This window comes from Haliotis rubra, unplaced genomic scaffold (genome assembly GCF_003918875.1).
Source record: "Haliotis rubra isolate DU_JTF1 unplaced genomic scaffold, ASM391887v1 Scf152, whole genome shotgun sequence".
Taxonomy (NCBI): domain Eukaryota; kingdom Metazoa; phylum Mollusca; class Gastropoda; order Lepetellida; family Haliotidae; genus Haliotis; species Haliotis rubra.
The window spans coordinates 307,374-334,278 of NW_025765470.1; the positions used below are offsets into that span (position 1 = coordinate 307,374).

Genomic DNA, 26,905 nt, shown 5'->3' on the forward strand with positions numbered 1-26,905 from the left:
GATCCACAGACAACTGGTCTCCTGTGACAATCATGGACAACAGGAATGTCAGTCACTGGGTTGCTCAGAGGTCTTTACCCGTGAAGGTTGGGGTTAGAATTGGCCTTCAGTAACCCACGCTTGTCATAAGAGGCGACTAACGGGATCGGGTGGTCAGGCTCGCTGGCTTGGTTGACACGTCATCGGTTTCCAATTGTGCAGATCGATGCTCAGTTGATCATTGTATTGTCTGGTCCAGAATCGATTATTTACAGACCGCCGCCATATATTGCTGAGTGTGGCGTAAAACTAAACTCACAGAGGTGACAGAAAAAAAGAACAAAACACTGAGTGAAACATTCAAATTTGTACTCCACATGAAGTGCTTACAGGAAATGATGTTCTACAATTAAGACACGATACAATGAGACATGGGTATTGTGGAACATTATGTAGAGAGCAATCATTGACAGTTGTAGACCATGCAACACAACAGCATAGACAACACTGTGCCATGAGAAGGTCCGGAGGATGAGGAGGAGGAGGAGGATCACAGGTCAGTGACAGTAACATGAAAATACAGCAATGAGATTGTCAACTCATGCCTTTACCAGATGTCGCTCTCCACATCCTGCCCCTCTGACATGCAGGGTCATGTCCTGTCACATGTCCCGATCCATTCCTCATCCCCACCTTCTCCACCCCATCCGTAGCATAGACCCAACATGCCACAGGCTGTCCATGCTGGCGTTGCACCGTCATCTGATGTACCTGATGATGTCTTCAGATTGTGCTGCGTGGAAAATAGATAGTTACAAGAACATATGAACATCTCTTCAAATATATAACTGATATGATCTGTATGTATCTGCGGGAGCACACAAGCCAATGATGTAACAAACAGGAGATCATCAGATGCAATGTGTACAGCCGGTCCAACAATGTACGCGTCTCCAACAGAGTAGGAAGTCAAACAGAAACGGAAAGGTACACGCCTTGATTGTTCAGAAGTGTACAGCCATCAAAACCTTACTGCTATTACCGAGTCTTAAAGGTGGCCATGGATCCCTAAATAAACATGCCCCGTTCTACTCACTCACCCCCTCAACCCCACAGTCAGGGTTCTCAATAGTAATGAATTTTGTACACGGACAAATCCCTTATAAAAATTGGCTGAGCTGTTTTGATAGAAAATTGAATGCTTTTCTCAGTTGTTCCTTTACATATAACAGTAATGTTATGATGGCTCTACAAAACAGCAATATAGATATGTTGCACACCTTTCAATCTACAATTGTCACATAATAATAAAAGAATATTTACACAAATTTGACATCAACTAGTTCATTAAGTCTAATAAAACAATAAACAAAGTCAACATTATAATGTAATTCATTCATATAGGACTTTTGATACCAATTTCATAAACAAATGTATAAGAATAAACACATGAAGACTATCAACCTTGTTCATGATGCTAAGTGTGACCCAGTGTTTCTAGCAGTCTTCTCCATCGAAATTACACAAGCATAGGACTAGCTGTTGTACTTCCTCTAGTAGTGGTGTCCTGAAGAGAGAGGGGTGTACAGAACCACTGTTGGGTGGGTACAGGCTACATCAATTCAGGCTGTAGGTGTCAGCTGTCAAATGCTTCATAGTGATCATGTCAGCAAGCAGCTTGACAACCTCCTAAAGTGAAGCCTTCTTCGTGTGAGGTTTACACACACACACACACACACACGCCAGAGGATGGTGGGAACAGAAATACTTTAAATGGGGACAGATTACCTGGGTCTGTACCATGTTTTGAGACATGAACTAATATTTTTCTTACAATATCACTGAATCTATTTTTGCAATTGTATTGCTGATCTTTACACATTACATAATATGTTAAGTAGTTGCCAAATGGATCAAACAAACATCACAGCAGCTAGATTTGATAAATTTCTTGACCCCTCTAAAAGTCTGAACCACTATCATCCTGGCCACACCACCAGTGGGCAGTGATTGTTCCCAGGTGATCCCATACTGTCACCACCCTCTGTCACACCAACCCTCCAACCACTAACAACACGGTGTGATTGTCCTCCACCCTGATGACTGACCCCTCACACTGTACTCCTGTTGCGATCTGCCTATGCTTATATTTTTACCTACAATGCAGTCCTCGTATATCCTAAACATGTTCAACGCATGAAGCAATCATCTTTGGGTCTACTACTAGTATTCTGAAGTAATCATATTCTGATTAGCTTTTACAAAAAACAAAGTTCAAGTCTAGAAACTCTAAAGCACTTCTATGAAGTTTCATAATTCATAACATACAAAATACCAACACAGACAACTCATCCACCGTATCTAAAATACATCATGGTTTAACAAATTTACCATACAAAATAAATCTGTAACAAAAAACGTTGCTCAAAAACATTGCTAGTGGTAACATCTGCAGTGGACACGAGACTACGTACAGCAGAGAAGAAGAGTCTTGGTAACAATGGAAACATATCTGGCCATGCATATAATAGAGAGAGACTGCAATAACAATAGCACGTGACCATTTGCAAATCTATTATCTGTCACACATTGACACCATGTCTGTGGAGGGACTGACAAGTTGGTATTCACACCTTAGTTTCATAATTACTAACGACCCTGCACCAAAAACAGGCTGTATTCAAACTCAAAATATTTCTTTCTTTCTTGACTATACTGTCTCTTAACCAAATATCTAGCAATTTTATTTGGAGAATATTTTTGAGAAATTGTTATGAATTCCTTTCAGAGAAATCTGACCATTTTCGTACCAGTGTTGGTCCAACAGCACTACCATTTGTTGCATGTTTCTGCCAAATCTTATTACTTGAAGGCTTCAGAAACAAATCTTTTATCATTGGTCAATCTTGTTACGAAATCAAAAAGAGAACAATGGACCTTTCATTTCAACAGAAGCTTGCAAAAAACCCAATTAGTTAAGAGCTGTTTTCCTCACAAATACAATGCAATATGACCTGACTTACCAACTTCATTGAATAGAAATCAAAATTGCAAAAGAAACCTACAGCATCAGAATCTGCCAACTTGTTTTGTTGTAACACTACTGGAGGTTTTCCTCTTTGCTTTAAACAACTGCAAAATGCCTGCACAAAGAAAAGATAACAGTTCAACAGATGCTTTCAGCAACAATTCACATGAAGACAATTAGCATGAGCAGCATTGATGGAGACTCCAGATGCTGGTGAACACACATACATTTGTATGACAACTGATTCCAAGATCAAATCATCTAAAGGATGCAGAACAACAATCAAGAAAACATAGCATGAAAATTAATGTGGGCAAAAGGAAATATATTCATATGTTTGTAAATATGCTGACTTGCAGTCTGGTATATCAGCCCCAAACAGCTGTTTTAGCAGGTAGTACATTCTGACAGAGCACTGGCCCTAGACATTACCATGACCTGATCTGCCTCACCACAACACTGTTGTCATTACCAGTGGACTAAACCAAATGAAATCCAGGATTTTTGTTCCATTTTCAGAAAGGTCTGTTATTTGGTTCGACATGTACCATTGTATACCGTCAAAATGAATTCATTTCTGTCAATGAGATTGTTTACAGTGTGCAATGAAGACGTATGCAAACCCAAGGGTTAGCTTCTATGTGTAAATGATTAGGAGTGTAACCATGGTTACAAAATCTAAGAGTTAAATATCTACACAAAACACAATAGAAATATAGTGAAATGATAGCATGTTGGATGAAACTTGAAACACTCAACTAATACAGGTATTTACATGGTTGAAAACAATGCCATTTGACACACCTTAACCGGAATTATATGTGAAATGTCTTGAAAGTGGATAGTGTTATTTCCCCTTCTTTCTATGACCTGTTGAAGTTTCTTGATTGGTCAGTTAATGTCAATACAAAACCATACAAAAACTGTTTTGGAACATCCAGCCTTTTGGCAAACTCCTTTTCATGATATAGCAATACTAGTGAAACATGTCTGCTTCAACCTGCTCTATGAGACATGTCCTGACAGATCTGATAGAAGCTTCAGATGACATGAAAACAAAGGGAGATAACTCCACTTTCCCTGACATAACCATTGATTGTGAATAACAAAATGCACAATGGAAGTGTAACATGTCTTTAGCGATCAGTTGTCTTGTTTCTGCTTACACAAATCAAACCAGTGACTGAGTCACATCATCAAAACTCAAATTACAGCCTTTGAGAGGTGGACGACTAATTTAACAGCTTCTTTTCTTTCCTTTTTTGAGAATGTATACAGTGTGAAGCTAAATACATTTTTTCGCACCGTTTTGGAACTATGAACATGATAAAGAGTACTCTCTTGCTACCATTTCAATACTTGGTCGAAGTGGTCTTGTCTCTCTGCTGGCCCTGAACAAGCATATGGAGAACATGGGTAAGACTAGAACAGACATCAACTTCCTGTTTCCTGTATTAAGGGTTTGAGAATGTTTACAAGTTCTCAGATTTTCTTCAAAATGACTTATCAATAACAAATTTCATTAAGACAAACAGCAAACAGTACACTTTAGATTGAGAAGGACTAGGTTAGTGTGCAGTGGTAAAGAGGATAACAGTAGAACTGTTTGAAGAAAGTTACCCTTTACATATTGAAAACATTGAAATAGCCTTAAAATGTGTATTGAAATTAGTGTACTGTGATTAAGTAGTCAAGTATAGACTGGTGAACTAACTCTGAACACAGCCGCTATCATCCACAGAACATTCAACATCCACAATATAACAAGCATGTCCTTGACCTTCAGCCAGAGCAGACTCAAGGTCAACAACATGGCTGACCTTGACCTTGATCAATCTGACCCACGGTCTAGGTTCAATCCTGTGACGGAAAGTTATAACATCACAAATCTATCTCTTTCTACAATCAACTAGAACAGTCTTGAGCTGAAAATTAAAATATAGAATAATTTGATCATTGATATATATCGGAGGGAGGGAGGGACGAGATGCATAATCCTGAAAACAGGCGATCATCTGTTAAACTGTTTGTTACTTAAATACTCCACAGTTACAGTTCTGCTCTTAAATCTTCAGTGACGCTGTACCTTGTGGTAAGCTGGGTATAAGGTGGCTATTCTGAATTGGTCCAAAGTTTGCTAAAGTAGAGGCTGGAGATAAAAAGACTTTCGAGATCCAGGGAGCAGAGACCACGAGACCTTCTGTGGCATCTCAACTCTAAGACACTTGTGGGACTAAAGCTTTCTCAGTTTGTTCTTCACGTACGGCTTTGTGAGACTCTACAAGAAAATCTACACTTATCAGTACTGTTCCCAGCAAATCCTGCCTACAGAGTTCTTGCTAACCACTGTAAACAGTTGTATAGTTATTCATATCTCCCTACCAGGACCGGGATATAAACTGTATCAAGTTCCACATGCACCAGAAAGAGACTGATCATGCTACAGCATCCCGCAAAACAAAGCTTTGTTAGTTACCAGATCATTACAACGACCTGGATTGACAAACATAGTATTTTCAATTTGGGTATAACCTTAGCTTCATGACGAATGAATCATATTCTAACAGAACCTGGGGTCTCTTTCACTCCAAGGTTCTCCCTCAGAGCTAATAACATTTGTTGACCATTAAGGGCACTTTCCAGAGTGGAACAAGGTAGTTGGTCTTCGGCTGTGAGACTTTGGTAGTGTTGCTGAGGCCGGGGACAATGGCCTTCCGATGAATTGTTGAGGTGATGTCTTCCTTTGGCTGCTGACTCTGACACTTTCATACCTGTCTCACAGACACTTGCACAGCACTTGTTCTCTATGGTACACTGGGGATAGTCTAACTAGTGAATACATTCTGTATTACCATCAAGCACTGTTGTAATTAAGGCATACAATTCAAGAAAAATCTTTTAACTACATAAATTTCAATAACTTCATCCTTGGTTGTGGAGAGAGAAAGATTTGACCATCTATCAAAAGAATTCCCCTTGTTTCAATCAATAATAAATTCTGTCAGTGGAAATATATCAGGATGGAACTTTCAGTTAGACCTCACACCAGTGCTATGAAGACCTAACAATATGAATTCACCAGGCTGCCTACCACAGGAATGTACTCACTGTATCTGGAAATACATTGGTGATTATGTTCTGGGCAAGATAATAGTTGCCAAGAACTAACCATAATTGTTTTAAGGACAAACGTGTAAAGAGGAGTAGCGTCAACTGAGTAAATGACTGTATTTTAACACCAGGGCTAATTTAGTGGCAATTCAACACAAGAAGTGTCTGTATCCACCAAGGGTTTCTCTAGTAAGTAAAAGGCATTGTTTTGTGAGATGAACTTTTGGTGAACTCCTTTCACTATATCAGATCTGTGAAATCAAACATACCAGCTTTCAAAGAATCCTCACTTGTACAAAAGCTATTGATGTAGAAATTCAATAAAGACTATTACATTTCAAAATCACTAAAGTTCATCAGTGACATGTTCAACACAGCAACGATAGGTATATCCGGATATCCATAGCAAACTGACAGAGTCAACAAGTGGTGGTAGTATCGCCTAGGTTGTAATGATACGAAGGTATGCCTGACCTGATACACTGACATACAAGGGCTTAACTCTCCTCTGCTCAAACACCAAAAGGAAATAAGTGGCATTATCACACTGTATTCAAATTTGTAGCAGCAGTAGTGTAGGTAACAAGCACCTTGTATGGCAATAGATGTCGTAACCTAACGAGTATCGTAACCTAGGAGACACAGTAAGAGGGCTGTGCTGCAGCCGAGGGTCACCGGTGGCAGAGGATGTAGTGTCTGCCATGATGTCACAATGGAAGCAGCAGCAGCAGCAGCAGCACAAACACCCATGATGATGCATACAAGATTGGCTTTGGTTTCTGCTGTAGTTGTCCGTCTCTTCGCCAAACCTACCTTACACATTCTGTCCAGATATACCCCTGACAAGTCACATGATGGTTGCTGAGGATGATCACGGGTTAATAATCATCTCAATATGAAAAATGAAGGATGTGACCTTGTCAGTGGAAAAGAAATACAAGTATGCCTGACAAAAGTGGTTCCATCCCCTTCCCACTGCAGCTGGTGCTTGCAGTAGCCTCCCTCGATGTATTTATCCTATGTATGTCTCCTCATCCTCATTCAAACTGTGCAAGATAGGCGCGATATCCTGCTTCTTGGTACTGCCGGGCAGCCTCTGCTGGGTCTGTTGCCTTGGTGATGCCACGCCCAACTATGATGATGTCCGACCCTCTGTTGGTGATCACCTCAGTGGGGGTGATGTAGTTCTGGCCAAGGCTGTCCTGGCCTTCCGTTAACTGCACCCCTGCAGAACATCACATTCACATCTAAATCTAACACTACAAATATTAAACAACACAATGGTGGATAGAACAAGTATATATGGATGACAACTTCTTTTATTCTAGAGCACGACGTTTCGATACAGGTTCTTGTATCGAAATGCCATGCTCTAGAATAAAAGGAAGTTGTCATCCATATATACTTGTTCTATCTGACTTCCAACTTCTAAACATGCCACTCACAGAAACACAATGGTGGTGTGTCAGATGCAGGAGGTGACCCGACACATGATATCGGGTCACCCATTAAGACCACTGGGACCAGAGAGGTGCCTGTTGTGGAAAGCAGGGACCAGGTCAAGTTTACAAACTGCACTGACAATCATGTCACAACACATGCTGACAATATGGATAGTAATGATGGTAATCACATACAAATTAAATGACAAAACTAACATGTTGTTCAACTTAGTAAAATATGGTTTAATGTATGCTGCAGATTCTATCTTACTAATAGATACTATAAACAATCACAACCAGCGCACCAGTGGTTAAAATCACAAGGGTGAGGTGAGGTGAAATTGGGTTTAACGTCGTGCTTGAGAATATTTCGCTCATATGACGATGTGCATGCGTGTGTATGTGTATGTGTGGCTGCTTGTACTAGCCCAGACTTAAGCTGGTTTTATAGTGCTAGCCCACTGAGATACCATGCCTCAGTGAAGCATGAACACCCCACTCAGACACATTATACTGACTCCGAGCCGACCAGTCCTTGTTGTACCCATTAATGCCGAGCGCCAGGCAGGGACCAACAAGTAAGATATTTTGATTTCTTTTGGTATGACGTGGTCGGGGATTGAACCCACGACCTTCCGCTCTCCGGGGCAGATGCTCTAACCACTACACCACGGAGGCGGTCAAATCACAAGGGGAAAGTACAACGGGGAAAGTTCTATGGATATACAACTCACATAGATTTGGTGTTCTTTAGTTCTAACAGGGAGGGGTCATGTATATGTAAGCAGTACTGTACATCACTTGCTTGATAACGGTGTTAGCACCTACACCAAAACATTGCTTACATTGACAGGTAAGAAGCTGTATAACCATAGAACGCTCCCCATTGTTCATCACACCAATTTCTAAATGCCAACGAAAGAAGTTAGGCTTGAAACTGATTCCTTACCTAATACTGTCTCATTGTTACAAACCATTGCTGGTTGAAAATTGCATAAATATATGTGTATGATTCTGTTTCAAACCAATGGTTAAGGATCGCAAAACCAATTTCCATATAGCTATAGTTACAGTAAATGGGTGTCTTTACCTGGCGTCATGTGTAGAAGGCTTGGGTCAGATGTGAGACGAGACTGACAAATAAACCCAATGACAAAGTCACTGTGCTCCTCAGCCATCTTTACAGTCGCTGCAAAACAAGAAACACCATTGTAGACAGAGTGGCCCTAGAGGTTCAGATCAGTACCTGGAAATCTTTCAGAATTCATGCTTAGGTTCCAGCACTGCACACCATACAAGGGAAAAATTGTAAGAGTTATCTGTAACATACCTGAAGAGTAGTCTCCCTTTGCTAGATTTCCTGTTGAGCTCATCTCTGCAATTAAGACACAAGCTCTGTTCTTGCTTAGTCCCACCTGCAACATGATAAACTTGGGATAAGACATTGCGAGCCCAAAGTCACACAACCTGTAAATATGTCAGTTATAAATTCTCATATCTTGGCTCCAAACTCACAAGTCAGATGAGACAGCCCATAAGTTGCAGTTGTAAAGTTTTCCTAACCTGAACACACTCTAGTTAAGTCAACTTGAAACATGGTATGTTCTGAGACTTAGTTGGAACAAAATAATGCATGCCTTGCCCTACAGTGGTACAGCCTGAGAAATTTCAAGGATGTTTCCAGGGTATTGTGGGAATCTTAAAATGATACATCAAGAGAACTCATCCCACAAGCACAAGCTTAACTCTATCTATCCCAACCTTACTTCACTCTGGGCAAACTGTGTATTTGCCTTTTAGGGATAAATATCACCAGAAAATAATTACTAAGAATATAGTAAGTTTAGTTTTACGCTGCACTCAACAATATTCCAGATATATGGCGGAGGTCTGTACATAATCGGTCTGGACCAGACAATCCAGTGATCAACAGCATGAGCATCGATCTACGCAATTGGGAACCAATGACATGTGTCAACCAAGTCAGCGAGACAACCCGATCCTGTTAGCTGCCTCTTACGATAAGCATGGGTTACTAGGGCTGTGTAATATTACCGGTAAACCGGTGTATACCGGTACAGTATCTCACGATACGATTATCGCGATATGCTCAGATTCTGCAATATATTGGGTCATCCAGAGTTAGCTCTCTTTGAATTATCTGCCCTTATTTTCCATAGTAACAAAATGTGCTTGGGAAACTGCCAAACATACTCTTATTTATGGTGGTTTCATGTAACATTTTACAAGTGGGAGTATCTTTATAAGTGGCTCCAAAAGTGCCAAATATTCTACTAAAGTTTTGTGGATTTCGATGGTTTTACATGTGACATTTTGGAGGAATTCAGTGGCTCCAAATGGACCAATTTATTATTTGAACTTATCACTAGATCTAGAGCCTCTGGCTCTGAGTAACCATTTCACAATTCATATTTATTTTTTGTTTGTTTCATACTTGGACATGTCATAAATTTATCATAAAAGCCTAAATCTTATAAATTCTGTAGGACTGTATAATGACAGTCAAGGATCTTAGTTACTGGAGGTCACATGAGATTTTAAGATAATATAAGAAAAACTTTATTGTCCCGCAAGGGAAATTTGTTTTACATTCAAAGAGCCAATACAAGCATATAACAACAAATAATTTAAAGTATATATACACAATGCCAAGCTTATCAGGATATAATGTTGAATTATAACATAATCAAAGTTCATGATATAATAATCACTCATGCCTCATCATAGATTTCACTATTACAGTTTTGGAGGAAGATTTAGAAGTTTTATGCTGTATGATTTTGAAGTTCTATCAGTTTTGTAATACATGATTTTGAAACGGCGGCCAGAAGGCAGAAGTTCATAACATTCATTTAAAAAGTGTGATGGATCCAATTGAATGGCCAGAGCTTTCTTCTTAACTTTTGACTCATATTGAAAAGGTAGAGGTTCGAATTTGAAGCCGCAAATTTTGCTTGATATGTTTACAATTTTGTCAAGTTTGTATTTCTGTGTAAGAGGAAGATTGCCATACCAGGCATAAAAGCAGAAAATTAAAATACTATTAATGAATGTTTGGTAGAATAATTTTAAGATATTAGTGTCTACATTAAATGATTGCAATTTTCGCAGAAAGAAAAGCCTCTGTTGTGCTTTCTTATGTACACGATGTGAATTTGATTTCCATGAAAGTTTATTATCAATGATAGTACCCAGATATTTATACTCTTCTACTGTTTCTACTTCCTGTCCATCAATACAAACAGGTTTCAGTTTGTTTTTTCCGCTTCAGAAGTCAATTATCATTTCCTTTGGGTTTTTTATGTTCAGGGAGAGGAAGTTGTTTTTGCACCATGAAGTAAATGCATCAATATTTTTCCTATACACTAACTCCGATTGACGAATAAACCCAACCAAAGCGGCATCATCAGCAAATTTGAAATTCAAACAGGTGGATAAATGAGATATACAGTCATTTGTATAGAGTGTGAAGAGGACAGGGGACAGGACACAGCCTTGAGGAGCACCGGTACTCACAAGATTAATGTCAGAAAGCGTTGAATTGACCCGAATACGTTGAGGTCGGTTAATTATGAAGGCCTCTACCCACTTGATTGTGTTACTATTTACTTTCATGTTGAATAATTTCCTTATCATCAAATGTGACTGGATTGTGTTGAAAGCAGAGGAAAAGTCTGCAAAGAGGATTCTTACATAAGATTTTGAATTCTCTAGATGAGTATAGATCTTAAGTAACAGTGAAATGAGTGCATCTTCCACCCCGCGCCCGGCCCTGTAAGCAAATTGTAAAGGATCCATTTAATGTCCAGTATTTTGCTTAATTAAGTTCAAGATAATTCTCTCAAAGCATTTCATGATTATTGGAGTAAGAGCCACTGGGCGGTAGTCATTAATTATTTTGACTTTTTGGGAACAGGGATTATATGCGAGATTTTCCATATTGTTGGTATATAATGGGCATCGACAGACATCTGAAACATCACAACATTCTCGTAGTGCAATGCCAGGTATTCCGTCGGAGCCGATTGATTTCCGAATATTAATCTTCCTACATGTTAGCATCACTTCAAGGTCGGTGATTACTAAATTATCATCTTCTGGTAGGCTTTGAATTAAGGCATTTCTTGTCTGAGAGAAGTTATGTACATCAAATCTTGAGTAGAGCTGATTAAGAGATAAGATTATTTCTGATAAGCTCAAGTAGTTCACCTAAATCATGTTTTTGTTTCATTTTACAATAGGTCATGTTAACACACGTTTATATTGGAGTTGAATCTGAATGAATCACTGACATACAGTAACAATAATTACATAAAACAAATAGAAGTGCATTCTGTTGAAGCAAACCACACTGACCATGAACATCATGTTGTACTATTACCTTTATCATTATGTTCGTAAAACTCTGTTGCAGTACTTCAATTAAACATTCCACATTAAGGCTCTATATCATTTTATATATCTGTTAACCATTGGCACACAGACATACACAATGGGGACGGGGAGCTTGAAAAGTAGGGTGTAACAGCAACTAAGAAGATGATGTTGCACACAGTGAGCTATTATGAATTCATGATGTACACACTTGGGTAGAAACCTTCCAGTCAATATATCATAATATGTATTGCAACATCTCTTAAATTATTGCAGTATATCCCAATATGAGAATCAGGGCAATAGCCAGTCCTATGGGTTACTGGAGATCAATTCTAACCTGGATCTTCATGGGTCAGAATATTATAATAAACATATAACATCACAACAATATGAACCCTGGTAGCAGATCTTTGATAGTCAAAGGAATATGCATTCTAATGGAACAGTTTTGCATGCAACTTTAAGCATATCATAGAGCACAGGACAGAAATGCTGCAACCGATGACTTCAGGACTCGAGACACTGAACCATGTTGAGATGCTGACCTGCTTGAGTCCCTGTATGACTCCCTCCCCCGGCACCGAGTGGGCGTTTGTGATGTTGGCCCAGTCGGAGATGCGGTACATGCCCCCACTGTACTGGCTCAATACTGTGCTGCCAATGTCAGCAAACTTCCTGCAAACACAACAGGCACTGTTACTCAACCATACTGGACATAGAAGACATTAACAAGCACCTGCTGGAAGGTTCAGAAATAGGGGGAAGTGTGAACTTCTCATACACCTCCATGTCACCAAATAAGGGAGGTGTGTCAAACATGCAAATTACCATGTTAGTCTACAAGTCTCACTGTCTACTGTAACATTTCTATTGTCTTGGACTGTTTGAAAAGAGCATTAAATTTCAGTTACTCGAGAATACTGAGAACCATTAGTAAAATATCCCATGGTGATTCAGTGTTTAGAAGAGTGGTAGCACCCAAACTTTACAAATGATCAATGTCAGATGTAGACCAGAGAATGTTCAGTGGAGGAGGGCCAAGATCACAATTACAATAAGGCGGCATGTACGATATTGAACTCTTCATATTGGTCAACCAATACCCTGCTGAGTGAGTGAGTGAGGAGTGAGTGAGTGAGTGAGTGAGTGAGTGAGTAAGTGAGTGAGTGAGTGAGTGAGTGAGTGAGTGAGTGAGTGAGTGAGTGAGTGAGTGAGTTTAGTTTTACCCCGCTCTCTGCAATATTCCAGATATATGGCGGTGGTCTGTAAATAACCGAGTCAGGACCAGACAATCCAGTGATCAACAGCATGAGCATCGATCTGCACAATTGGGAACCGATGTCATATGTCAACCAAGTCAGCGAGCCTGACTAACCAATCCCGTTAGTTGCCTCTTACGACAAGCATGGGTTACTGAAGATCAATATTCTAACCCGGACCTTCACGGGTCAATACCCTGTTGAACCTCAGTGTGTCGCAATACATGACAAAAGTCCCTACCTGTCCTCAAAGATGAGGAAGTTGTGTTTCTGTGCTAGCTCTGTCAGTCTCTTGGTAAACTCAGGTGTGAAGTCCTCCAGAATGTCCACATGGGTCTTCACAAGGCACACGTGGGGCCCCACACGGTTCACCAGCTGAAACCAACAACCAACATTCTCAATCAAGCTCAGACATCTTGGGTCTCTGGGGGGTAAGAAAACCCAGTGTGGAATAACAGGTACTGCTTCCACACTAAAGAGTAGATGGCAACTTGATGACTGATGAGAATTAGTGTAATGGCCATTTGGAGTTTCTGTAATGATGCAGTAAGATAATCAACACCTTTAATATTTCTAAACATAAAGTGAATGAGTTTAGTTTTACGCCGGACTCAGCAATATTCCAGCTATATGGCGGTTCTAAACATAAAACATTATGTCACATGTATGTGATATATCATCCAATATACACTAGATCATATTTCTATTTCACACGTCACCTGTCATGTCATCAAATGTTCACACATGACCTATAATGTTCACACGTCACCTGTCATGAGACCTATTTCATCAAATGGTCACACATGACCTATAATGTTCACACGTCACCTGTCATGAGACCTATTTCATCAAATGGTCACACATGACCTCTATGGCTCTAATGTTCACACATCACCTGTCATGTGACCTATTTCATCAAATGTCCACACATGACTATAATGCTCACACATGTCACCTGTCATGTGACCTATTTCATCAAATGTTCACACATGACCTATTTCATCAAACGGTCACACATAACCTATAATGTTCACCTGTCACCTGTCATGTGACCTATTTCATCAAATGGTCACACATGACCTATAATGTCCACACATATCACCTGTCATGTGACCTACTTGACCACATGGTCACATGTCACCTGATACTATACCTAACTGTGTACCCACCTCCAGGACCTCGCCACAGCTGGTCAGGTCGGCAGACACAGCCAGGTTACTCTTCTTGGTCTCCATGATCTGAAGGAGCAGACAGGGTTGGTGCACAGGTTACTCTTCTTGGTCTCATCATGATCTGAGACAAAACACAGAGGAGCTGCTTGCTGACAGGGTTGGTGCACAGACTGGATGATCTCTGTCTCACCAATATCTCAGTGAACCTGTAACACACATCAGTGTCAGCCACTTGAGACAAAACACAAGACTGGAGCTGATCTAAACATACCTCACCAATATCTCAGCTACCTCACCAATACCTCAGCAGAACATACTAACACAGACTGGAGCTGATCTAAACATACCTCACCAATATCTCAGCTACCTCACCAATACCTCAGCAGAACATACTAACACAGACTTCAACAGAAGCTCCAAGAAGCCATAGAAGTACAACAATACCAGCCTGCCATGAACTGTGACCAGGGCATTCATTTGCCAAGTGTTGGGAACTCAATGTTGTTATTTCCTGTGTTGTTTCAGTTTGCCATGTTGACTAATCCTATCGGTACCATCTATCAATCAACAACCCCGGACTTCAATGAATTACCTGGCCTCTCAGTACAGCCCTTGCTTTGTTATATTAACTTGGTTTATGTTACTATCCATTGTTGTCTTGTTATGTACATTGTTCACAGAGTATATATAACAGACTATGCACTATGTATCAATAATCATAGGGTTATCAAAGCAGGCTCTCTAGCAGGTGCCATGGGGATTCTCAAACATACCACATCATGTTTATTTGAGCGGGTGTGTTTACAACGTGTGACATGGTGTTTGTGAGTCACAGTACCCCATCTTCGCTCGTGTCGTCAACCACTGTCTTCCCAACCATGACTAAATCATTTACAGGCCATTGTGATAGAGGCCATATTAGTGGACAGTGTATACCATTATCTACTCATCATACAAACACAAACCACTTGGCAATCTAGCAGACCAAGATTTGCATCTCAACACTATATTACTATCATCAAGAATGGTCTAACTGAACTGTTATTGACATTATGTTGTTAACTGTTGCAGTCAATACTATTCTTGACAGATGCCTGCAGAATGTTATGACCTGGATACAAAGATATACAATCAGATACGGTACAGAGCCTTAAAACCTCAACCAGTTATATTGCCTATTACAACAATCAATCAAATCCTGGAGCTCCAACCCATTGTCTCCATGGCCACCTCAACTTCCTCATCCACACTGTGGACAACATTCTAACTTTTCAATGTCTATGGAATCTCTATTGCATTCACAATGATAGAAAAGCTGAGAACGGACCTTCTTTGCCTTCTTGTGTGAACAGTGAGTGTCACCAGATCCATTCCTCTTAATGCCACTCATAGCATTGAACTTGTTCTCAGCAATGAATTCTCGAACTCTTTCAATATCCGGTCCTGAGAGTCTCTCCGAGGTCTGCAGCACATCCAGCATCTTGGACAATGTGCACACACTGAAAACACAGACCGTGTTTATGTTGAATCACTGGTACATACACAGGGAGATCTATCACTCCCATCCAATCCATCTATCCATCCAATCCATCCACTCAATCCATCCATCCATACATCCCTCCCTCCCTCCCATCCATCCATCTATCCATCCAATCCCTCCTTCCCATCCATCCATCCCCCTCCCATCCCTCCATCCCTTCCAATCCATCCATCCATCCATGTGACTCACCTTACAGCAAAAACCCATAAACGAACTTTAGACAACACCCAAGTACAGATATGCTAGGACTTCTCAAAAACGAAAACTTTTCAACTCAACACTATCAGTTAAGTTAGGGAGTGAGTGAGTTTAGTTTTATGCCACTTTTAGCAATATTCTAGCAACATCTCGGCAGTGGACACTATAAATGGGCTTCACACATTGTACCCATGTGGGGAATTGAACCCGGGTCTTCAGCGTGACGGGCTTTAACCACTATGCTACCCCGCCGCCCAGACTATCAGTTGAAGCGTTGGCAACATGTTCCTCTCAGTACATATGGTAAAGGGGTTCCTACCTGTGCAGGTGTATTCCCTCGCTCTTCAACATCTGGGCCCCCGCCCTGCTCTCTGTCAAGCAGCACCACAGCATCACGCACATCGATGTCAGCTGTTTTCAACGCCTGGAAGAAAATCACCCTCAGGTTACCATGGTTACACATATTATGCCAGGCAATACATAGACCTATACTTTGGAGTCCAGACCAAATAGAAGAGACAATTTCAAGAACATCCATTCACAAATCCCTAAAAGCTACAGCGAGGACACGAAATCAATATTTTGACAAGCCTAAATCTTGGTGCTGTCAGAGTCTGAAGAGCAGTGCATGGCTTTTAGTCTATAAGATATTGACAAGAAAGATTGCAATATGTTCAACCATTCTCTTTCAAAAACACTCTGGATATGAGCCCATCATAATGTGAGCGAGTTTTCCTCACTTTGAACAGAATGTTAGTCATATGACTCAGACTGTGCAGAAAGCTCAAAGTGATGGAGATCTTACATGGTTGCCACTTTGGTGATACAAAATAATTTGACCGCAAATCAGCTTCGGATGAACATGTCATCAAACACATGATTTCTGGGCCATGTGATCCTCTGCCTTCCCGAAACAGGTGAGCATGACTTGCCCGTAACTCCTACTGAAGCCAGGTCAAGCTCATATAGGCTGTGCCTTAATCCTCACAAACAATTCTACTGTACCTGTGCTGTTTCCAGGACACTGGATCCACTGGTGACAACATCCTCGACAACCAGACAGCGCTCACCGGGCTCATAATGACCTTCTATCATACGCTTGGTCCCATAATCCTTTGCTTCCTTTCTGCGTATCAGCATTGGCATGTGATGCTTGGTTGCAATACACTGAAACAACATGCTGGCATTGTCACGAATATCACAATATAAACTTCCCCAACTTGCTGCTCATTCCATAATGAGGGTCATAAAGAGTGAGTGAGTGAGTGAGTTCAGTTTTATGCCGCTCTCAGCAATATTCCAGCTATATGGCGGTGGTCTGTAAATAATCAATTCTGGACCAGACAATCCAGTGATCAACACCATGAGCATCAATCTGCGCAATTGGGAACCGATGACATATGTCAACCATGCCAGCGAGCCTGACTATCAGATCCCGTTAGTTGCCTCTTACGACAAGCATGGGTTACTGAAGGTTCATTCTAACCCGGACCTTCACGGGTAGAGTGAGTGAGTATGGTTTTACGCAGCTTTTAGTAATATTCCAGCAATATCACGACAGGGATACCAGAAATGGGCTTCACACATTGTGTCCATGTGGGGAATCGAACCCGGTCTTCGGCGTGACGAGCAAATGTTTTAACCACAAGGCGACCCCCTGTTCCGTGTCATATTACTCATAAAGAAGAGACTGAACAAATACTGGTAACTGTTCAACTCTTGTAGTTACCAGAAGATAGATTAACTTGTCTGAAGGGCTGTGTATTGGCAGATACATTGTATTGTAAATTTGTACATATTGCAATATTTTGGGAACTTAAGTGTTTGACTGTGAGATCCTATTTTCTACATAATAAGCTGCTAAAAATATGCGGACAGTCAGGGATTCTATTTTTTTACAACACAATAATAGTATCAAAGTATGCTGTTTTGTCAATGAAAAATGAAGTAGAGCATCAGTTGTCAATGAATGTCTGTGAAGATATTTAATAAAATCATGGAGATGATTAAAGACCTTCATATACCATGCAGTCCTAATTGTCTGACTGTACGACTTCTCACTGAGGCATAAGCTCAGCACCTTCAACACATGGACACTATTTCTTGAAACAGTAAGCTAATCTTGGAAACAGTCAAAGAGTTCTGGAAACAGTCACCAGACCAGGAAACAGGTAGTTTGCCCTGGAAAATGTCAGGTTGTCCTGAAACAGTCAACATGCCCTGGAAACAGTCGGCATGTCCTGGAAACAGTCAACATGTCCTGGAAACAGTCAACATGTCCTGGAAACAGTCGCATGTCCTGGAAACAGTCAACATGTCCTGGAAACAGTCAACATGTCCTGGAAACAGTCGGCATGTCCTGGAAACAGTCGGCATGTCGGCATGTCCTGGAAACAGTCGGCATGTCCTGGAAACAGTCGGCAGTCGGCATGTCCTGGAAACAGTCGGCATGTCCTGGAAACAGTTGGCATATGCTGGAAACAGTCAGCATGTCCGGGAAACAGTGAGACTTACTGTTGCGAGTGGCAGAGCTGTGTAGGGCACTCCACACAGGGACTTGAAGTTGTTGGAGCAGTTCTGACTGGCATCCCACAGGTATTCTGACACTCGTACCTATAACATAAACAGTCACATCTAAATAACACGCTACTTGTCAGTATATATGTCACAGGACACTTACAACATTCTGTGGGGAAAAAATGACAGTTGTCCATGTTGTAGACTAACTTGAGAGAATGAGTCAGTTGGGGTCACATCGCTATTCCAGTTTTATCAGCATGTCTGCGTAAATGTGGAAGAGGGGTAAGTCTTAAGACATTTACCTCTTTGTTGAAAATGCACAAGTGCAGTATGGTGTTACAGTGAATGAGGGAGTTTAGTTTTACACCGCTTTTAGCAATATTCCAGCAATATCACGGCGGGGGACACCAGAAATGGGCTTCACATATTGTACCGATGTGGGGAATCAAACCCCGTGTTTTCAACGTGATGAGCGAACAACGCTTTAACCACTAGGCTTCCCCACCGCCCCTGGCGCTGACAGAGATTTAACCATGGAGAAAACTGGATTAAAACCTACAATCACAGGTTTAGGTGCGCCCAAGGGAAACAACTCTGCACAGCAAACTGCCTCTCATGTGAACCAAATTGGAAGTGTTCATGGAGTTAAAGTGAGCTTATGTACAAAGGGAAACTTCACAGTTTCTACATTCAGACAATATTTTATCCATTAGATAAACTCTTATAAAACAACAACTGATCGCTCTGTCGATTATGTATATATTCAGTGACTTTACATGTAAAAAAATGGCAATCAGTCTCTGTCCAAGTAAAACAAGCAGCCTGAATGCTGTGGATTTATTCCTGATGCACTAGTATAATAGGCTCCAAGCATGTCACCTCCCATCTGACAACCATACACAACAGAGCTCCCTGTCAGGAATAGTAATGTGTGTACTCGCTTCATGCACTCAATCAACTGTCAGGAATAGTAATGTGTGTACTCGCTTCATACACTCAATCAACTGTCAGGAAAACATGTTACAGTGTGGATATTGATGATCACCTCATCATCATACCAATGGTATGTCAGACATGAAAAACATATCATTTTACATAGAAACTAAAACCTGCACACTTCCCCTATTCTAAAAAATCTAATGTATCTCTGGTTTTAAAGAGGTGAAATAAGAGAGTACTAAATATGCTTTAACGTTTGAGATGCCTAAAATAGTACCCCTTTTATGGCAAACAAAATCCCCTAGTGTGGTTATTGTACATTATCATGCCTTTTAGTTTTACAAACATTTTTGTTACTTATCATAGTCACAAATCATTACTTTTATCAACAAAAGGTCTATATTGCAATCAATGGAAATCTGATATAAGTTTTGAAGACCATTTAGCAAAAATTGACGCAAGAAAGGTTTTGTATATCTCTTTCTTGTTTTTTGTTGCTCTTCCCATGAATTATCTATTGAAACTGGCAGGTATGCAGGTATACCAAGAGAAAACAGAATATGTCATGTATGTAACCGTAATACTGTTGAGCATGAATTACATTTCCTTCTAAGGCCTAAAAAAAGAAGTTGTCGTTCCGATTACCCGATCGACCCTAAACTCTGGTGCTGACCCTAATTTTTTAAGCGGTTTAAATAATAAGCTTTTGGATAACATTATTTTTTCCCGGCATCGACGGACATCGGACATTCTGATAGAGAGAATTGACATGATGACCGAAACCTTGATTGAATAAACAATTATACATTGATAGATGTGTTGTTAGTTTTTACTTTACTTCTAAAGAAAATGTTTAAAGGTCACATGCAACCAAAAAATCAAACATAATTAAAACACAATTATCACTTCTTCATGACATATAATATGCATTGCTGATTATGAAAAAACAAATAAACAAAATTATAAGCGTATAATCGCAAATCAAAAGTGCAATATTTTGTACTTTGGTTTACCTCCCTCGAAACGAAGCAGCCGGGATACCGAACCCAGTCAGAGCGGGTGGGTGTGCACTCAAGTGTAACGGATGGTTCATTTGCAGATGCCGCCCTCGCAGCTCATTGTGTGTGTATATATAGAGATGTTGGGTTTTGTAAATACATGCTCATTTTTTGTGTATCACATTTTGCAATCAACAGACATCATAACATGTCATGTGGTCAAGTATCACACCTGCCTGTCTGTGTAATTACATAATGTGACAGAGACCGAACTCGGGCCATAAATCAATGCATTTTGTTTATGGTGTATAGCCTGATTGGTGTTAAGTTCAAATTGCATGTGGTCAGTGATAGCAGCTGTGTATTGAATATTGTCATTAGCAGACAGGCAGGCAGACACATAGGTGTCAATAAAACAAGACATTGAGTTTTGTCTGTGACAACGACATATCTATATCACAGTTAGAAATTCTGTCAACGCTAAATAATGGCATTGCTTTTAAGCATCGAACTGAGAAAGTGACTCGGGTAAGAAAAACGGTGTGGTGAAATTGACAAATGAAATTATATAAACAGTTAATTTACTGTCATAACACATAAAAGCTCGCTACCTGTGAGATATCAACAAAACATTAGAAAAATAGCTCACACCAAAGCCTTCACCGAGTCGCATTCACCAGACAAACTATTTCAAGACGCGTGCTATGAGCGCAGCCCAGCTGTTGAAAACTCCGTTTTCCCCAGAAAAGTCTGGGGAAAATTAGTGAAACGTTTGAACTCCGATTTCGCGCGGTTTTTTTCATCGCGTTATTTTTCAACTTTATAAGTTGAATTTGCATTTTTGACGATTTGTTTCGGTATGTCCATACCGAAAGGTATCAGAATCTGCAAAGTTGTGTTTTACGTTGCATGTGACCTTTAAAAAAATCCTACCTACCTATCCTAAACTTTAAAGAGGTGTAATCGGAACCACAGCTTTTTTTAATTTGGTCTAATCTGTCCTGTTTATATGACTCTATGAACGAAATAGCTACAGCCATACTATTTTAAGCATCCAAGTGTAAGACTTTCATTGTTAACAGATACTAACACATTATCATTACGGAATCGGGTAATGTACATCTATTTTTCTATGAGTTTAAGAAAACAAATTGTTATAGAAAAGAATGTGTAATGACTACAACTACTCGTGTAAATGTTCAATATACTACAGGCCTGTGGCCTTTTAAGTACTGAACAGAGATTGCCTGATTGATAGGGCTGTAACAATGCATCAAACTACCGATGGATTGCAATTGTTGAGTCTCCGATAGCAATTAATCGATGGTAGAAACGAAAAACTATCAATCCGTCGATGGTATGTGTGACTATAGATAGATTAGTAACTAACTTCTGTTGATAAATGCGCAGCGAAAAATACAGGGAGTACCAGATTTTGTCACTTTGATTTAGAGTTAGACAACTCTGTTATCTGTTTAAAAACTTGATCTGGGTTTTCAAGTTTCACTTGTTTATTATTAAAAGACTGAAACTATTTCAGCTTGTATTTTATTTCATATAAACAACACATATCATTTGGGAAATGACTTCAGATGAGACAACTCTATAGGAGTATTGCTATAGTTGGTCAAAAAATATTACAATAGTATTGCTATAGATGGTCACAATAGTATTGCTATAGTTAGTCACAATAGTATTGCTATAGTATGTTGCAATATCACTATCACTATAGCAATAGGTGTTTCACCTCAATTTATATAGTCACAATAGTATTGCTATAGTTTCACCTACTGATTGAGTTATCATAGTCATGTTATTGAACTCCAATTTTGATATCATAGTCATGTTAATGAACTCACCCAAACCCAAATAAAAGATATATGTTTTTTTTGTTTGAATATATATATACCATGTATCGGTACATAGAAATCTAGGCCCATGAATCAATGAATGAAAACTCATTTGTGAGGAATCCTTTCCAGTAATCAATCACTACATGTGTGCAGTTTACCAGAGAAATAACATGTACAATGTTATCAGTGTGTAATATAACACACAATTAGTTATGGTTTCATTACATGTAATGCTGGATACCATCACACTCAGTCTTCTTGTAACCTTCTGGTTCCTTCAGCTGCATATAGTAATGAATTCCAGGGCTCGATTTAGTGCTTGTTACTTGCACTGGTGCAACCCAATATTACAAAATGCAACCTAGTTATTAGTCAATTTTTGAGACGTCAGCTGGAAAACAGGATGATGAGGACCTGACTTGGAAGAGTGACTCTGATGACTGTATGAGCAGTGACTGAAGGAATTACTGTTCATGAAATTTTAAGAAAAAGTAAGATACTAATCTTATCAGTCCCAGATTTCTTTTGTTATAATGTTCTAAACTATCATTACCAAAACTCAAGCATCATATTTTATACAAGATTTTATACTGAGCAGCAGGTGCAACCTGTTTTTATCCGATGCAACAAGGTTTCTACCTAAGGTTGCACTGGGTGCAAGTAGGTTTGATTTCTTAAAATCGAGCCCTGAATTCTTTAAGGAAATATTGATGCCACGCATGAAAAGAGCAAATCAGTGATGTCTTGTCAGCATAATGTAGGAAGAAATCCAAAGGTGCTGCAGTTCTATCAATGATTCATACAATTATGGATTATGGTTCATTTCATGACCATGGTATGGACCCAACATACCAAATCTCACCAAGCTCACAGTTGAACCCACTATCAGAGAAAGTCCTGGTATTTGTAAGGGAAATAACTCTGCACAGAGAACTGTGGAATATCAGACCACTGGCCATTTGTATATCTCATTTCATTTCAGAAAGATATAACTTTTAAAGTGATATATTTAAAAAATTGACATGTAACATCATGGGAAATAAAAGTTCTGTTCTTCTTTCTGATATGAAATGCACTTATGGAAGTTATCAGCAGGCAATCTATTGATGATATGATTTTTTGCTTGATGCTTAAGATCTGATTTAGCATTATTCCAGCTGTATCATGATGGTGACCTGTATCCAATCTAGTCTGGGCCATAAAAGAATTATTAAAATCATGAGGATATAATATTAGGATTTTTATACATCTGGTGATTACATTGCACGTAACTAGTAGCACAAGCATGCTCAACACCCTACCAATGAGATACACTTGTGATGTATTTCATACAAAAAATACCAAAATAAACAAGAAGTAGAACCATAATAACAAAAATGATGGACTCACTACTCTTACTTTATCATGTTTATGATATTGTTTTCTTGGCAATGTATGGCATGATTAGTGACTTGTTAATCTGAAAAAAATATGAGCATTGGAAACTGGTTGCTTCAAATCAAAGGAAACATTTAATATAACTTGTGTCATTATTTTGACTAAAGCCTGATAAAGGTATTTGCACCAGTACTGAAATATTGCATTGAAAGAATACGCTAGAGTTGTTGTAATCCAGTCTTGTCTTCAGCAATTATTGGTATCTAGTTTCAGTCAGTCAGACAAGTGAGTGAGTGAGTTTAGTTTTACGCGCTTTTAGCAATATTCCAGCAATATCACAGCAAGGGACACCAGAAATGGGCATCACACATTGTACCCATGTGGGGAATCGAACCTGAATCTTCAGCGTGACGAGTGAACGTTTTAACCACTAGGCTACCCCATCGCCCTAGTTTCCGTCACGAAAATACAAATTAAAACTGAAAAGAATGATTAAAAGAATATAAATGTGTAGCAACTATAACTTGGAAAAGTGAAAGAAATCCTAAATACTGTGACATAAAAAAACAAAATGGTGATGTAACTTGAAAGCCTGCACATTTTGATTAGCCACTGCATGCACTACCAAAATAAGGCAAGATCTAAATATCATTAAAAAGGGGTGAATTTTCAATTATCCATTACACAATTTCTCAACTGAGTGTTACTTCAAACAAGAACTTTGTTCAAACAAACATCAGATTTGAAATCAACTGAGCTAAACTGCATAGCAAATGATTGATATGGTTGCTCCAAATATATAATCAGGAAGTATTCAAAATATTCACGAAACACAAATCAGAAAAACAGCTTTTCATACGGGTCACTGGTAAAAACGTTATTAGTGACAACAGTATTTGCCTTCGAGGTCCCAACTGTGTTTGTTTGACATGTTTCAGGCTAAAGCAAAATGGAGACCGGCTTTACACAAGTGTTTACACAAGCGATGGCACTGGAAATGAACAAATCGTTTTACAATTTTCTCTGACCGTCACTAACACTTGTCGTAAAATGCAAATCACACACAAAAGACCCCACAAAAAACATAATTCCCTGGTGTTAAAACAGGAAAAAGACATGTTCTAGATGATTGCGTTCAGCATTTGCACCGGGTGCCCCCAGTCTCATTCTGAGAACAACCAACTCGAACTCCTTTGTTTGGTTAGGCTTGAAACACCGCTTAAACAAATCAGTCGTCAAACAGAAAACTTTTAAGCAATGTATTAACAACTGTAGATGTAAGAAAAATAAATATTATTTGAAAATGCAACTTAATGCACCCCTGCAAAGGAAACGAATCGCAAACATTCGATTGACCCGAAAGCGAGACAAGCTCGGATAGGGGTCCAATTCAGAACCTTACCAGGATTTCTGGATAGGATACAATCACCCGCAAATCGATGTAAACGGGAGATTCGATACCGCTCTTCAATTTGAATGTTCCAAATTTCACAGCTTGCACATCGTAAAGGCGTATAATCAAATCTTCGAGGCTCATCCGCATGTTGTTCATGGGCGCAGCCATAGTGGATTTTCTCGCCACCTGCAGGAAATTGCTCAAAGGGGAGACAACTCGGAATAGAACCGCTCCCGCAAAGCACTGCGTGACACGAGTTGTTCAGTCAGTCAAGTGCGAACCATGACGATCCGACATCTGCCTACCAACAACCTTACTGGCACAATAGTAGACCTTTGTAATAGCTCAGATGTAGCAAGAAGACAAACGGATGCATAGAGAAGCCTACAATTATAGATACAAGCGCATAAATTAAAGTTTAAACCGCTTCACTGGCCAGAGATAAGGAGTGGGTTAACCAGAAAAGGACCAATCATATTAAATGATCTTTTATCATTAGTTTGATGTATTACATGCAAATCTATCGGTAATGGCTACGTATAAGTTTGTTTTGCAGTGTTATGGATGTCGCGAATCTAGTAATTGCTGAATAATTGCTGTCGAGTCTGTATGATGAACTGTGCAGTGTATGTGAAATATACTGATGTCAGCCTGAGTGCGTTGTGAGTCGAGAAGGGTGAGTACGGTGCAGAGAGCAGAGGTTAGCACACGCTACATGCGCGCGTCTCATCCCCCCAACCCCACCACCCCTCCCATCACCTCCTTCTTTTCTTAAGGTACATAAAAGGCTATCAACCCTGGAAGGATCAATTTCGGCCCTTGGAAAATATAATCTCCTAACAAAATCAAGCAGTTTATTTGCACGTATAGCGGAGCTCACTGCACCGGGACATTGATCATGGCCTCGAACTTCTATCAGCATTATTAACAGAGGCGATGGAGATTAAAGAATCATACCAACAAACGCCCACAGGAGCAACAAACGTTAAAGCATTTGGTTATATTTAATCTGGAATCTGTCATCATGTAGTATCCTTTTGTTTCTCTTCACGGATTTTCAAACACAATGGCGTAGCGCTCCCTTGCACTCCGACAAAAGCCGAGTGCATGCCCTACAAATATTCATAATTGATAATCTCATTATCATGACGTCATCTTGTCGCGAACTAATTGGAATGCTTATATCATGAAACGTTATAGATATTAAGTCGACCATGCATTTAGCAAAGCATCCGTGATTGTGTAAAAAGATAATTTGGAAGAGCTATTTAAACTGCCACGAGGTTGTTTTTCAAAAGTCTACCCACCCTGTTACAAATATTGTTATAAACGCATGGGAATCTATGTATTGATAAATAAACACCCGCCTTTGTGTTGTGTCTTCAATCAACTTAAAGTTATACACCTATCCGAACCATATGTTAGAACTGATATTAAATCTCAACAAAAGTGCAAAACGTGCTGCCTGCTAAACAAAACTCTTGAATATAGGCTTCAAAGGAATTATTCCTTCTGCTATGTAGGTTAAAGAGGAGATAGTCCAGCACAAACACCTACTTAAGTAATGTCGGAGTCTACCCACGCAAGCCATGAAGGCTGAATCACCAGTGCACATTAACGACTAAGTGCGCGGTTATCAGTACTCATCGATGTGTGCACTGCTTGTTTAAATCAATACGTGTCTTCGGTTGTGTG

The 26,905-nt window shown here is 39.7% G+C and overlaps 1 protein-coding gene across 1 annotated transcript; it reads right to left on the reverse strand.

Annotated features, from left to right (window-relative positions):
• Window positions 1-331: 331 nt before the first annotated feature.
• On the reverse strand, window positions 332-25,522 carry LOC124270494 (uridine 5'-monophosphate synthase-like). The gene is given in 13 exon segments (XM_046705505.1): window positions 332-7,343; window positions 8,651-8,749; window positions 8,891-8,975; window positions 12,504-12,633; window positions 13,459-13,592; window positions 14,387-14,466; window positions 14,469-14,510; window positions 15,713-15,888; window positions 16,447-16,487; window positions 16,489-16,551; window positions 17,133-17,294; window positions 18,642-18,740; window positions 25,217-25,522. Coding segments are annotated over 13 exon segments (1,461 nt in total). The 5' UTR covers window positions 25,379-25,522; the 3' UTR covers window positions 332-7,155.
• Window positions 25,523-26,905: the final 1,383 nt, after the last annotated feature.